General features: G+C 43.3%; 1 protein-coding gene across 1 annotated transcript in view; it reads right to left on the bottom strand.

Moving 5' to 3' along the window:
* Nucleotides 1–14,992, bottom strand: part of NXPH2 (neurexophilin 2) — a 42,053-nt gene extending 27,061 nt beyond the window's left edge. Inside the window, exon 1 of the mRNA XM_040604771.1 lies at nucleotides 14,330–14,992. Within this exon, the coding sequence (XP_040460705.1) occupies nucleotides 14,330–14,383 (54 nt within the window). The 5' untranslated portion in view covers nucleotides 14,384–14,992. The remainder of the gene's footprint in view (nucleotides 1–14,329) is intronic.
* Nucleotides 14,993–15,234: the final 242 nt, after the last annotated feature.

Genomic DNA, 15,234 nt, shown 5'->3' with positions numbered 1-15,234 from the left:
TAACCAAATTGATGAATTTCTCCCACACATTTATTGTTCTTATTTCTGACTACTGCAAGAAAAACTAGCACCTTGTCTGGCTCTTAATGGGAAGTTTATCTATTAAAGATGATGACTTGTATGAGAAACAGGTGGTGGTTCCAAATAAAAGGACTGTTTTACAACTACTCCAAATGGATTTCTTCAAGGAGTAGGAAATATGAAGCAATATCAGGTTTATGTCAACAGAACATGTGATTTTTTTTTTGTAGCATCTTTCAACAGAAGCTTTCCTTACACTGACAGCTACAAAGGATGTCACTGCTTGCAAAGAAACGCGTCCCTCGGGAATTTGTGGGGTATTTCTTTAATCAGAAATTAGAGACTGAGCAAACTACTTTGGTATACAATCTGTTTATGTGTAATTCCTGCTGTTATTTTTCTTTTCAGCTACTACTGTATTTCTCAGAGCACCAATGTGTGCTCAGCCCTGTACAGAAAACAGAAGGCACCCTTGAAGAGCTTGCAATGGAAGTAATATGTCAGGGAGACTGGTAATGTTTCTAGCTAGATACAAGAATGTTCTCCCTGAGCTCTGCGCTGATCAAAGTCTCATAACTGTACTTGTCCTACCTTTTGGTGTCATGCTTGCTAACTTGTGCATAGTTCTAATACAGTCATGTAGTTCACATTTTCAGAATATACACACAGCGTCCCATCCTCATGGACTAACTGCCGACATATGAAAAAGAAAAACAAACCTGTCTAGATAGCATGCTCAGAGATGGATAAAAAAAATGGCAGTGAAAGCATTGCAGTTTGAAGCAGAAAGAATTTTCCAAGAGAATTATTCAGAACATAATATCTTCCTCCTGCACACAGCTCATTTTCTTCATCTGCAACACTGCCAAGCTCTCTGAGAGTCCTCTATCCTTCGGTGGTGTCTTTTAACCCTAACAAGTTGGGTCAGCGCTGTGGATATCTTTCCATTAAGATGTTCTATGAAAATCAACAGGACAGAGGGAAGAAAAAAAGATGTAAGCTACTCCAAACAAACATGACCGATAGAAAAGATCAATGAAGAGGCAAAACTTGCTGTGACATAATGCTAACATGGTAGTTCCTTGAGAAAAAGGTCCCCAGGAACAGGCAAATAATGCCATCTATAGCAAAGTGTCTCAAGAGTAATAGAAAAGAAGATAGCTAAGCATAACAGGAAGGAATTAAGAAAACTTGGTGTATTATATTAGGAAAAACCTACATCACAGGAAGATATTGATAGCTTTTCCTGGTAGCCATCTGCTAAAGAAAAGAACAAAAGAGCAGGGAGAGCTTGAGAGACGGTAAGTACGCTTCTTCCACAGGTATATAAGAGATGCTTAGGTCCTAAACCCCTAACCTCTAAAACCACCGTGAGGGATGTACGACCCAAGTAGCCCTTACATTTTAAAAACACAAATTCCCCTGATTTTGCTTTGGATCATGCCTCGCTGAGCTCCTGATCCACGTACGGGCTGTCTTGGGATACAAGTCGAGGCATTTCTTCATTGATTTCTGATGAAGGATCCAGTCCAGGATGTGGTTTTCACGCACCTTTGACTAAGGTCCCAGAAAGAAGAAAAAATGCTTGCAACGATGCCTCCACTGCTTTTTATTTTAATTTAGTTTCTAGTTTCTTTAATCCAGTGTCTCCTTGCAGAAGCAACTACATCTTTTAGTAGGTGTGAGAGAAAAGTCGCTTTCCTGCTTGCACTGAATTTGAACATATATGTCCCACCTCCCACCAAAAAAAAACCCACAAATTTGTACTTATTCTCTCTCTTCCTCCAAAATGTAGATCCAGGCAGCTTTCAGTCCCTTTGAGGGCAGGAAATGAGCACCCTCTTGTAGAATACTGTCTACCTTGATAAATACGATACTGTCCTGAAAGATGCAGTCTCACTTTTCCTCCTGCTGCACTAATTAGGGGATAAGCTCCGACTTATCTCGCAGAGAGAATGGAAATATTATCACCTATTTATTCATTAGTCATTAAAAGCTGCTCTACCTGAGGCTAACCAGCTTCCCTTAAAAACGCCTGCTAGCCTACTTGGAAGAAGGCATCCCTGCAACCCAGAGGAAGACTGAAGCTTCTGAGAGGGATACATTTGAAGCTGCTGCTCCGTTCTTCTTGGACCTTGCTAGGTATCTCCCTTGCTTCTGCATGGGGAGCTTGTCTCGTCCTCAGGCACCATGTGCAAACTGCAGTAGTTTAATTCCAAGCTGTGATATAAAGAACTTCTGTACTATCTTTTAATGACTTTGAATTTTCCAGAAATGTAGAAAAATTCCTGGCCATGTTTAATTAAGATGTTTTTCTCAACTGAAGAAATAAGAAAAAAAACCCCACCTTTATTTGTGTAGGTTTTCTTGCCCAGCTAAAATTGATCACTATTTCTTTTCCAGTTGAGTATTTTGAAGATGAGCCTGAACCAAATTAATTATACGGTAGCCCATGTTTTCATTACAGCCAAGGGTAGATTAAGATGTCTTTTGTAGCCTCTACGTGTCTATATAATAACAACCAAAACCCCGAAATGTGACCACCCCAGGAAGTCTTGGTGAACTTCTGATTGGAGTGCAGGTGTGTTTTGGCTTTCGGACACATTTCTGCTTCAAATATTATTTTAGCCCATTTCCTAAGAAAATCAAGCTCCCTATGATGCTGTGGCCCATTAGCTGTACATCAGTCCCACTCATATAATTGTTCAACCATTCTGTGCATTGCAGTTGGATCTGACAGAGCTGCTGACCTCAAGGATAATTAGATTCCTATTAAATAATTGTAGTGGGTAAGAAAGAAATTGGGACATCGGGCACATATTCATAGCAGAGCAGGCTTTAGTAATACCTGCTTACAGACCAGTTTATCTCAATATTCCCGAAATGCACAGAAGGATATTGATATCACTGGTATCGAATAAGTCGGTTAAGTCACCATTGGTTTGCGTTATCAGGACTAGTTTTATTATCTAAATAGAACATAAAGTTGAATCTCCTTCACAGTTACAAGCTTTATTGACATCAATTAAAAATAAATCTAGGAGATAATAGGAACTGGAAAAGACAATCCAATCCATCAAAACCCAAGAAAGATACAATACCTATTACATTTGTATTTTTCACCACATTAATATTATTATTCCACAAAAAATATAACTGTGCTGTTCATTGAAAGAATATTGCAAACTCACCAGAAGGCAAATTTCTGCAGAATGGAGTTCTTAGTAATCATAAATACAAAGCAAGCTATTTTAAATTCACTCCTTCCCCATTGTTCAATACTGAGTATTAAAACCTGCAACACTGAACCTTCAGTCTAAGCAAGCAGAGTAACAGATCCCATCCAATATCCACAAAAAGGTTTTGTTAAATAAAATGTGGAGTTTAAATTCCCTAGTTACAGCACTGTTAGGCTGTCCATTGCTGATAATACATAGGTCATGCATATCTGAATAAAAGGATTATGGGGTAAATACCATAAAATGGATCTGACTATGAGGTATGTCATGTTTTCATTCTTACATTTAGAGGCATTTATTTTAAATCAAATAGGTCCTAACTCAACAATTAATTTATTCTCCTGTCAGACACTCAACTGCCTCGGTATTAAGTTAGTTTCAGTTAGGTGCCAGGAACTAGATACTGAATATTGGTGAGAAGAAAAATACGAAGAGGCTTGAAAAGTGAGATGGGTGAGGATAGCTTTCCCTCTTTTTAAGAACTTTAAGGAAAAACATCAGCTGTGATTTCACCAGAGCTGTTGTAGAAAAAAATATCTGAGATTTTGAGTTCCAGAGGGAAGGAGAAAAAGTGTAAAGAAACAAAACCCCTTCTGTGCCCCCAGAAAAGCAGCTGCATCTCTTGGTCTTCATCTAAATTTTACAAACCAGAGCTCACTGCCACAGCAAGACCTTGATAGGAAGAGGGTGTCAGAAGGGAAAAATATGCTTTTTAGAAGAATAGTGTAGCATCTATAACATCTGTAGTTCTGTAAAACTTACTTGTTTAATAAAAAAAAAAAAGTATGACAGCTCCCACATCATTTCTTAGTTTTCTTTTGCTTTAACATTAGATATCCACTCAGATATTGCCTTGTAACAAATGAGTTTTAAAATGGACAGGTTTAAATGGAAACACTCTAGAAGTACATTATACAACCTAGGACTCAAAGCCGATAAAGCCTTTGGGTTGATCTACTACCAGAGAGCTTGGACAGACAGCTGTCAGCAAGGGGTACACTAATGGCTATTAACAGATTCTGGAAAGGTAACTCCATCTATTTAATGTTTCCTGTACAAATGCAGTATGTTTTGCTTTAAGTAAAAAAAAAAATAAAAATTGAAAGCTGGTCAGTAGAAAGGAAGGTTGTCTTTCTACCTGCTCCTGTACCTTGGATCAGGTAGGCATCTCCAGGAGGAACAGAAAAGCAAGGAAGCTGCTGCTTCTCCTGGAGGAACTGAGCATCCTCTGCTTGAAAGAAACTTTAGGAGGATGAATCAAGGAGGGAGGGAGGAAAAGAGGTGGCAAGCAGCAGCTCACGGCAGAGTGCAGCTCAGAGAAGCTCCCTGAAGGGCCAGAGCCTTCCTTACAGCAGAGAGCAGACCCAAGCCATGGGAACATGAAGACTGATGGATTTGTCATTAAGCACAGAAGACTGTGCAGTTTGATTAAAAAATGGTTGTTTCCAGTACTCGTAGACTAATTCAATGACTGTAAACTACACAGCAGAAGCAGAATCTGGCATGCAACTGCAGCTGTATCACAGGATTTGTCTCAGCCTGACAAGGAGCTTAATATCAGTATTTTCCTTGCCTTGAATGATGAGAGAATTGAAAGTAGCCAATGGACAAAATTTAATCTGCTTTAAAAGCAAGTGAGGTGCAATTTAGTGAGTGATTCTCAAGTAAGTGGCCCAGGCTAACACACCTGATAACACTTCAGTGGTGCCACAGGGACAGAAGTAACATTATCTGCTAGGAATCTTTCCATAAAGCTGATTAGCATTTTGTTAGTTTAATGAGTGGAAAAAACAAAACAAGCTTTAGCCTTCTCCCTGGCACAGTTTGCTCAAGAAACTGAAGGACTGGGCTTTGCTTCTCCCTTGCTCCACATTATGTCACTGCGAAAATGTCTCTGTTGCTGGTCAATTAAGATCAGATTCAGTGGCCCTTTTCAGCTGCTACAGTGCTTGATCTTATTAAAAAAAAAAAAAGTTTGAAGGCTTGACTGTAATTTAAAAGACAAAAATTTTATCTTTGAATTATTTAAGACATTGCTTCCCAACTTCTTCTATTCTATTGTTTCTGAATATCTTAGAGAGATTTTTATTTGCTTTTAAACCAAGGAGGCTCCAAACTAAAAGCATATTTTAAGAATCCATAACAGAATAAAGTACAAGAAGAATATTTTATAATTATCCCCAAATTAAACATTAAAATGCATAAAATAAGGATTTTAGTTTCTCATATGCAATACTAACTTTCTGACACACATCTACATGACCTAAAACCAGTAGTTGTACAGTTGTTTCTCCTGCATTTAAACCTGGAGGCTGTTCAGACATATGTAGATTTAAACCTTGCCAGTCTGGTCTCTCGGCAAGATTTAGTGGCATTGGCTTGTGCTGCCACATTTGGCTTCCAGACTGGAGTTGGGTTGAACTCTGTGAACCAAGCAAGCAGTACAGTGGAGTTTCCATGTGCTTATGTAGACCGTTGCCTTGTCATGCAACCTCTGTCCTGTAGGATATGAAATAAATATAACTATATTTTGTCCTAAAAATATATTGAAATGTATTGTAAAGATGCTCAAAAAGGTTATTTTTATATTTTATGTTTTCCTCCTCACTTAAGGGTAGGGATAAAACTATTTCTTTGTCATTCACATAATCTCTTTAGTACAAACCTTGAATTTCCTCAACTTCCAAATACATGGCTCTGAGATGACCAGAACCCACATATTATTTATTTTACTTTAAATACATACTCTTAATTATATGTTTTCTTGTCTTTTGGAGACAAAAGAACCCAAACTACTGCATTATTGCATTAAAAACATGGATATATTAGAATTTTATCTGAGGAAAGCATGTGGTACAGCACTGAAATTTAATTCGAAAATGTGTACACTGCCACCTGAAAAGTAATGAGTTAAAATCCTAAGTGATAAATCATATGAATCAGCATATGGTCATTCACCAGGGCTGCAAACACCTCACAAGCCAGCTTCTCCTCTGACAAAGCTCATCCTTGCCTCTGTCTTTGTATCAAGATAGGCCAGTGAAGGAGAGGGTCAGCTCCGCAGAATATTCATCTGGTCCACTGGAGATGAAGTTGAGAAATGTGCCCTGAGGCTCTATTTTGTCACATTGAGCCAGCCTTTGTTCCTTTGGTTTCCCAAAATAATGACGGCACGTGTGTAACACATCTAGACTATACAGTACCATAAAGTCCAACTACCGAGTACTGTAAAATTACTGTTATGCACCTATTCCTGTACTACAATTTCTGAAGGTTTCTTCTTCTAACAACCACCCAACTGCTTGGAGTACGGAGAAAGTTCAACTTGAGAATACCTTGTATGATTAGGGCTGCTGTCGGAGGAACACTCACACTCTCAGCCAAAGGCTCGAGAACAAATCACTGGCCATGAGACCATCTAAGCCCCATGGGGAACAGCACTTGCAACTTTAAAAACACATGTAATAAACAACAGGAAGCAATCAGCAGGTGCTTGTAAGAAGAAAAGAGCCAGGCAGCCTCTGAGGAAAAAAAATCCTCAAGGTCCCACGTTTTCCCCTCCTGGGATGCTAAGCCTTGTGGTTCCCTATCCCTCTTTGCGGGATGAAAACAGTAGCAGGACCCAGAACTGCTCACGGCAATCGCCAGGTTCTTGCACTTGTACAGCCAAAGAGACAGACTGAGTGAGAGCTCAGATCTTCCTTCTTTGCTTGGTTGGAAAAATCCTACTTCCAAATACTCTCCAGTGGGAAGAATAACAGCAGAAGGGACCCGCCTCTAACATGCAGAATTTGGTGTTACTGTGGGAATATTCCTTGTCACTGTCAATCTGTCCATCCCCCTCCTCCTGCAATAACTGCCCAGGCTCAATCCACCTGCCCATAGAGCTGTTTTATTTCCATCATCTTCCTCTTTCTCATATGCAACCTCTTACTCCCTCTGCAAAGTCCCAGTGCTTCCTTTTTTTTTCTTCAGGTCATCCTCAAGCACAACCAATTCCTTCTCCATCAGAACCATAAAAAGCCCTTAAATCTACATCATAACAGAACAAATACAGAAGCACTTCTATGCACAGTGTTTTATTTTCCTAGATAATAGGTACAGTAAGATGAAATTAAGGTTGTGTTTATCCCCATGATTCATGGTATTATAAATACCTGGTCATCACCAAAAAAGTCAGGAAATTCTCAACTGATCATAAACATGAACCAAACATGATGGATCTAGAGAAGCAGAATTCAGGCATTTAGAGTAGCCTCAGCTCTGCACTGTAATGACACAATAACCATAATTGGTCCCAACGCACATAAAAACTGATTTTTGAGACATTAGATTCTTAGTTTTATTTTTTATTTCTCCCTATTCTTTCATTTTCGCTTCCCTGCTAATAATAGCTTCTATTACTACCAATCGTTTGGAACAAAGAGAAAACCTATCTCAAGAACTACAGCTCTTAAATTCTACCTTAAATTACAGTCAAGTCGTTCAAATTCTGTATTTACCGTAAGCACTGCCATTCCAGGGAGAGCAAAGCATCATACCAGCATTGAAATCTCTGCTGCAAGGACAAAACTACTTAAGTCTTAACTGCAGATCCATCTTCATAGCCCTTTATTTCCTCTCTACTCTTAATTTGTTTCCTTGAACCTCTTAACTGCGACTGAGCTTACAGCTGACACAGAACACGAGCCCACAAGAAGATTCCCTACAGAGAAGGCATTGTCTTCCAAATCCTGACCTGCAGACATCATAGGTTTTGTGTAAGTTTCATCCAGAAATTCATCCTGCCCCCATCCTATCCCCTGCTCACCTGGCAGAGTGCTGACAACTCCCGTATTTCCGCATGGGACCCGTAGCTTTTCCAGCACCCCCAAGTGCCTGGTATGTGGAGTCTGGGAGCAGGTAAACATTACGGCTCCAGCCCATGCTCCGTGCTGCGAGGAGTCCTGCCAGACGGTGCAGACTCCTGGGCTGCAGCCTAATGTTGAGGATCCTCCATCACTTCATTTAGTGTAGGGTGTATCCCAAGAGCATGACTCGACCATGTTGCATGACTCTTCTGCACAGATGCCAGCACATTTTCAGCGCTGTGACTGTACAGTAAAAGTTTCTGAAGTATGAACAAGGAAACAACTGATAGTTTAGATGTATATTGATAATCAGAGAAAACCTGCAAGTGTGAGAAGCGCTAAATTGGGGGAAATGCACTCTAAAAGGGTGAAATGTGATTCTCATGGACTTAACAGTAGTGATGCTCTGCTGGAAGCAGAACCTACCTAGCAGGTCCATCCATCATTTTCATTAACTCTGATTCTTCAGCTACCTAAACAAACTACATAAACTACAGCTACAAACATGGGGGGAAACTGAGAATGAAAATGGAATGGGAACAATGAATGAAGTCAGGGAAATACACACAAACATTTTTAAGATTTAAACTGAAAGGCCAAAGCTGCCCCAAAATAGGATGTTTGGAAATCAAGTTCAGGATGAATTTATAATAGTCACATGAATAGGAACATTCACTTTCCTCTTTTCCAGTTCTGCAAGACTTGATCCAGTAAAATTCAGGGCCAGTATTTTTGCTTTATAACGGGTAAATGAGCACTAGAAGACAGATTAACATAGCAAATGCACCATCATGTGAGGTACTCATTGCAGCAAAACTCCTCCTTTTCCCCTTGCTGCATTTTGTTTTGATACATTGACAAGTATGTGTGAAAGACTCAATGTGACAGTCTCCCCTGAGCACCAGAACAGTTTGCTCTGTTTCTGAGGAAGGTGCAACCCACACCTATGGAATTACAGCTTTTGTCTTAAAACCATTCAGGGTAGACTAGCACTGGTCTTTCCTTATTGCAACTATTTACCAGAAATGCCCAAGAATTACCATGTCTTACTCAGCGTTTGAGCCATGTAGTTTTACACCGCACCCACAGACCACAGGCACCACAGTGACGGTTACTACCCTGTGCTCATTTCCCACCCCATGCCACAACAAGCAGCCTTTGCTTCTCCTCATACATTTTTGTTTGCTAAGCATTGATTAAAGGTACAACTTTCAACAGCATAGGAGGAATTTGGTGCACCTAGAGCAGATGTGCACCTCTCTGACACCCTGAATGTCCAGACCAGCAAGTGGTTTCTGCTGCTCCCTTTTGACTCCCATGCCCGGGTTCCTTTCTTGCCGAAACCAAGGCTCAGGAAGCAAAACATAAAGGTGGGACCGATCAGCGCATCCCAGCTTAGTGTTTGGGCTCAACTGATCTGTTTCACTTCCCTGTCCATCAGACTGCGCTACCAGTAAAGAGAAGCACTTACAGCACATCTCTGACATGTAGCTCTCAAAACAGTTTACTCTGGCAGAAAATTACTTCCCATGTTACAGATGGGAAGATGGAGATTTGGATTTTACCTGCCATGTGCTAGGGAAGCCTGAGGTATCTAGCAGTCTACCGGACATTAGTCAAACAGACTTGCTGTACAGACTTTAAATAGGTTCTATAGCCTTTCTGTGCCCCAGTCAACCTACAAATAAACTGAAAAATATCAGTTGCCAATTCCACAGAACTAGGTCAAAAGATGTGATGTAAGGACAAGTTGAGTTTAGTGTTGCGTGGGAACCTCCTATGTAAACTAAACCTAGCCCTATCTGCCTTTAAGACATAACTCCTCATTCAGGATAATAAATTCCCAAAATGCTGAAACCAGCATTTGTTGAGCTGTCTTCAACTTCAAACTGCCTGCATTCCTTGGGTTACTTATATTACTTTATTACACAAGAACGAGATGTAGGTTTACAATGCCTACAGCATCAAGAAAAATACCAAAATAAACCAAATGAAATGTTGGCCCCAATATATTTCATGACAAAGTTCTCCCTGAAATTAAGGGGGATGGAATTTCATCTGTGTGCTTCAAGATGACCAGAGGGAAGCATTTACCTTTCCAAAACAGAGTTGAGAGTTTTGCAAGTTGCCCGTTTCTGATTCTCACTGCAAGGGCATGTTACGCAGACTACATTTACAAGGCTACGAACACAAAATTAAAGTAGCCAGGAGGAACACACCTCTGTGTTTCTGTGCCTCACATGGTATACATATTTAAATGGAAATGCAGCTTTATTTCAGTTCTCAAGCTATTTCTGCTTATGAAGCAGTATCTGGTACAATAATTTACAAGTTATAAATACTCTTTTCAGCTCAAGTTATGAAGAACCTTAAATTTTGAGTTTAAAAAAAAATAAAAACCTGTAAAAATTCTGGCTTCATTGACAAACTGTTTTTCATTATTGTTAAAAATTTCAGTCCTTGAGAAGTCCAAGATGAAGAATTTGTCATTGAATTTCATTCATATGAAATGCTATACAAGTCTGGGTAGAGAAAAAAATCTTAAAATATCATACTTTGTCTTTTTTCCTAATTATTTCTCATCTATACAAACACTATTGGGAAAAAAAGAACTGCTTTTGGGGTTTGTGAAATAACTGAATCCTATGGTGATAACTGCCCAATGGTGATGTTAAAGAGAGCCTCTTGATAGGAACGCTGATGCAACTTTATGTAGCACTCGAAAATACTGCTATAATCCTCTCTTAATTTCAGACTGCAAAGATACAAGAATAAACAAACAGTTAAGGTGCCCGATTGCTCTGCAGAACTACAGGGCCTGTCTGTGAGTGTTTGTCTGTAACTATACCTTGCCAAGACAAAGGGAAAGTACCAGCTATCCATAGCTAAAGCAAACTCTGCTTCTTGATCCAAAACCAATATACAGCCCCCTTTATCTTCCCTCTTTCTTTCTTAAAGGAAAGGCGGAAATGTCATAAATTTTGAAGATGTCATATAAGCTATTTTAAACAATGTTATGAAACATGACATTTCAAAGGTGCAAATTAATAACACAAAAAGAAAATGATGGATACTGATGGCATTTTTTATTAAACAAAATTTCTTTAAAATGACAAGTAATATTCCCAGGGAAGTAGCTGCAGCCCCCTCCCTCTAAGACATTTAAAGCTAACTCAACAAAAAACACTAGCAGGCATAATATAAACCCTATAATCCCAATACTTCAGTCTTTTCAATTTCCTACATGCAGAACTCCATTATTCATAAAGAGATAACTAACAGGGCATTCAGCAATTATGTGACAATTGAAAAAGCTTACTGAAAATTAATAGTAAAGCAAGAGTACCTACTAATGATAATACAACACAATAAAAAAATTTTTGGTCTTCTTATCAATAACAGCCCAGACATGTACTGACTATGCATTGCAAATTAGTGTTTTGATCTATATTGACAATATAAGGTAAACCCAACTTTACAAATAAACACATTTATACAGAAGCAAGTTAGCCCTTAGCCTGAACTCAACAGCAGGCTGTTTAATATACCCAAATGTGCAAAGTAGTTTAAGAAATATACGTGTGCTTATCCTGCATGCATACTGGTACACAATCTATTAATCAAAATAACAATCCAGGAACATGCTACAAAAATTCATCTATATTCTTATTAAGTTAGTACTAAACATGAACTTCTGATTTAATAATATTAGACATAGCATTTAAACAATCACCTAACTAACGCTGCTTTCAGAAATTCAGTGAGATTGCCTGTCATAATCTTTAGCAACTCCTCAAATTTGTGAAGTTTTACAGTTTTTATCCTACATTTACGTATCTTGAAGAAGCAGGTAAGTAGATAGTATTTGAAAGCCAAGCATTTTTAAGTCAAATCTAATTTGAAAAAGTACTTCTATCTTCACTAAAATACAGTGTCAAAATATTTTGCATTCTAATGTCTCTGATTTCATAAAAAAATAATATTGCACCATCAGAAAGGGTTTGATGGTAGCATTTCTTGGTTACTAGAATGTTGCTGTACTGCAACGCTGAAAGACACAATTTTTTCTTTCTTGGCTGAAATGCTGAGCCTTTAGTGTTGTATTAATATTAACCACATTGATCTTTGGTTTAACACACACACAAAAAAAAAGTCAAGAATTAGTACCACCACTGCCTGCCCGCTAAAACTGCTAATTAGATTCCAGGAAGCCACCAGTCCCTCCAAATACCAGACAAAGAACAAAGAATAACACAGAGACTTGCATTCAATGCATAACCAGCAGCATGAAATATTTCTCAACTCAATCTGTAATAAGCTGTAACTTTAACCAGATGTTAACCAGATGTTCTGGTAACAGTATGCCAAAACGTATTTACACAACTTGTTAGTAAGAGATTAGTATTAAAAATTATACCTAAAATGCCTCTAAAATCCCATACATTCTCATTTTGCTTCAATTAATTTAAACTAATTTATGTAAGCTGTAAAACTAGTTTACTACAAAACTCTGCTGGTTTGTATACAAAGAATGCAGAAAAAAATGAATACTCCTGGGTGAGCTGAGTGCCACAAGCATCTGAACACCTGCACTGGCTCCGCATGATTTTTGTTTGATTCAAGGCAGCAATTTAGGGTTTTTTTTAAGCAGCCTTCACTCAAGGCACGTAAAACCACAGCAAGCAACTTCCCAACATCATCCGTAAAAGATTGTGTAACAGACCTGATCCCTGTTGATACAAGTTTCAATCAATCCCTTTGATATCAGTTTAAAAAAAAATAAACAGGAGGGCCTGAGTGAGGTTGTAGGTGTGAGGAGGGAGGGTTTTTATTTCGTTCCCTTCTGCTCAGCAACTTTGTAATCCATTTACCGCTGTCCTTTCCCATCTCTCACCCCTGCGCCTTGTTTAGCTGGAAACTGGGCTGCAAGAATGTGAAGAATGTAAACAGGCTTTTATTGTCCAAAAGGATAGGCGTGTGAAAGAAATGTGTGCCTTATCGCAGGACTGCAGCTCGCGACTTCATTGCTATGATAAAGTGCTGGAGCAAAAAACATTACACGACAAGCACAATCCAAAACCGGATTAGAATTTGACATAAGCTTCCTCAAAAACTAATCAATCAACTCACGCTGTAATATTAGACTCCAGTTCTTAAGGAGGGTGTTTAATCCTTTCAAGGTTTATTACACACTCCCTATTGACTACAGTGACAAACTTTCAGATGCAAGGCAATTGGGGAAGAGAGGCATAACTTTTGCCGCACGAATCGGGGGTAATTATGGGAGTAAACCCAAAACTTCCCCACACACAATAATGTCGAAATAATACTTTAATATTTGCTCAAGTGAAGATTGCCAAACTCCTTTGCAAATACCGGGCTTTTTCCCCTCCCTGACCACATTAGCAGGAGCTTAGGCCGCTCGTTTGTCCGGCCGCGCCCCGGGGCAAGGCGGCGACGGCGGGGAGCGCCCCCCGCACCCACCCACCGGCTGCGCTGCGCTGCGCTCCCCTGCGCGCCTCGGCCGCCTGCGTCCCGCATCCCGCCTGCTCATCCCACCTGCACCCCGCGCTGCCCCGCTGCCCCCACAGCAATGCGTCGCCCAACACAGCCGTGTGCGGCAGTTTATTAGCAAAATTAAGCAAGCGCCCTCGCAAGCCAAACTGCCGAGGGGGCTTTCAAAGCGCAGGTGGCTCTGCTTGCGCAGCCGGCTGCGGCGTGCGCACGGGAGGAGGCACTGGCGGACGGCAGAAAACTTTCCGGGAACGGACAGTGGCACCCGCCCGCCCGCGGGACCCGGCTCCCGGCACGTCCCCCGGGCCGGCTCCCGGCTCATCCCCCTCGGAGCGTCCCCCGGGCCGGCTCCCGGCGCGTCCCCCCTCGTCCCCCCCGGGCTGGTTCCCGGCGCATCCCCCTCGGCGCGTCCCCCCTCGGGCCCGGCCCCCGGGGCCGCTCGCTGCCCGGGTACCTGCGTGCCCCGCCACCCCGAGCCCCCGCGGAGCAGCAAACGCGCGGGAGCCCACAGACCCCCTTAAATAAGACCCGAACCCCCCGAACGGACCCAGGAACCGGCGGCGGCGGCGGGCGCGGCGCGGGCTGCTCCAGTCAGCCCTGCCTCAGCCTGCGGAGCGGACCGCGCCTGCCGCTCGCCCCGCGGGAAGGGCGCCAGGGCCCCCGGGTCCTGCGGCGGGGCCCGGGGGCGCGGGGCAGGGCACTTACGAGGTGGAGGACGCCCTGGACCACGACGAGGGGCAGGGGCCGCAGGTGCACCATCCTGGCTGCCGGTCTAGGAGGCGACTCCCCTCGCGCGGGTCTCGCACATCTCCGCTCCGGGGAGGAGAGGGGGGCAGGACTGAGCGCAGGGACACGCCGCCCCGCTTGTCCCCCCTCACGGGGCGCTGGCAGGCAGCGGCCAGACCCCGGCACTGCCGCGCCGCTCCGCGCCGCGCCGCTCGGCTCCGCGGGCGGCCATGGCGGGCGGGAGGCGGGAAGAAAGCGGCGGGAGGGCGGGAGGCGGCGGCGGCGCTGCCGGGCCGGGTGGCCGCGGCACCCCCCGCGGGGCGGAGGGGGGACCCCTCACAGCCCGCCGCTGACCGGCGTGGCGGCGGCATGCCGGCGGCCGGAGCCCCCTACCCCGCCGCCTGCCATGGTGCTGCCGGGGCGAAGGAGCCGCCCGGCCGAGCGAAGTTGAGGAGAGCTGTTGCGAGGGGCGGCGCGTCCCCGCCGGGCGCTGAGGAGACCCCGCTGCCCCGGGCGGGGCGGCCCTTCCCGGCAAGTTTAAAGACGCGGCGGCCCCTCCTCCGCCCGCCGCCACCCCCCGCCGCCCTGCCCGGAGGGGAATGGCGCTCCGCGGGGCCACGGCCCGGCAGCGCCGCGGGGTTCGCGCCCCTGCCCATGCCCATGCCTTCCCTCAGGGAGCCGCCGCCCGGCCCCGCCGCCGGCCTCCCGCCCTGGTGTAAAAGCAGAGACACAGGTGAAGATTCACCGCACACTCGCCGCCCGGGGCCGCTTTCGTGGGGAGCCGCCGCGGGTGGGTCTGGCCCCCTCAGCCGGGCGGGCGGGCGGGCAGCCGCGGCCCGTGCGGGCACCCTGGGCGTGCTGCGGCCCAGCCGCGAGTGAGGGGC

This window comes from Falco naumanni, chromosome 8, assembly GCF_017639655.2.
Source record: "Falco naumanni isolate bFalNau1 chromosome 8, bFalNau1.pat, whole genome shotgun sequence".
NCBI lineage: Eukaryota > Metazoa > Chordata > Aves > Falconiformes > Falconidae > Falco > Falco naumanni.
Note: the sequence above shows the minus strand (reverse complement) of the source record. Positions and strands in the feature narration are given on the sequence as shown.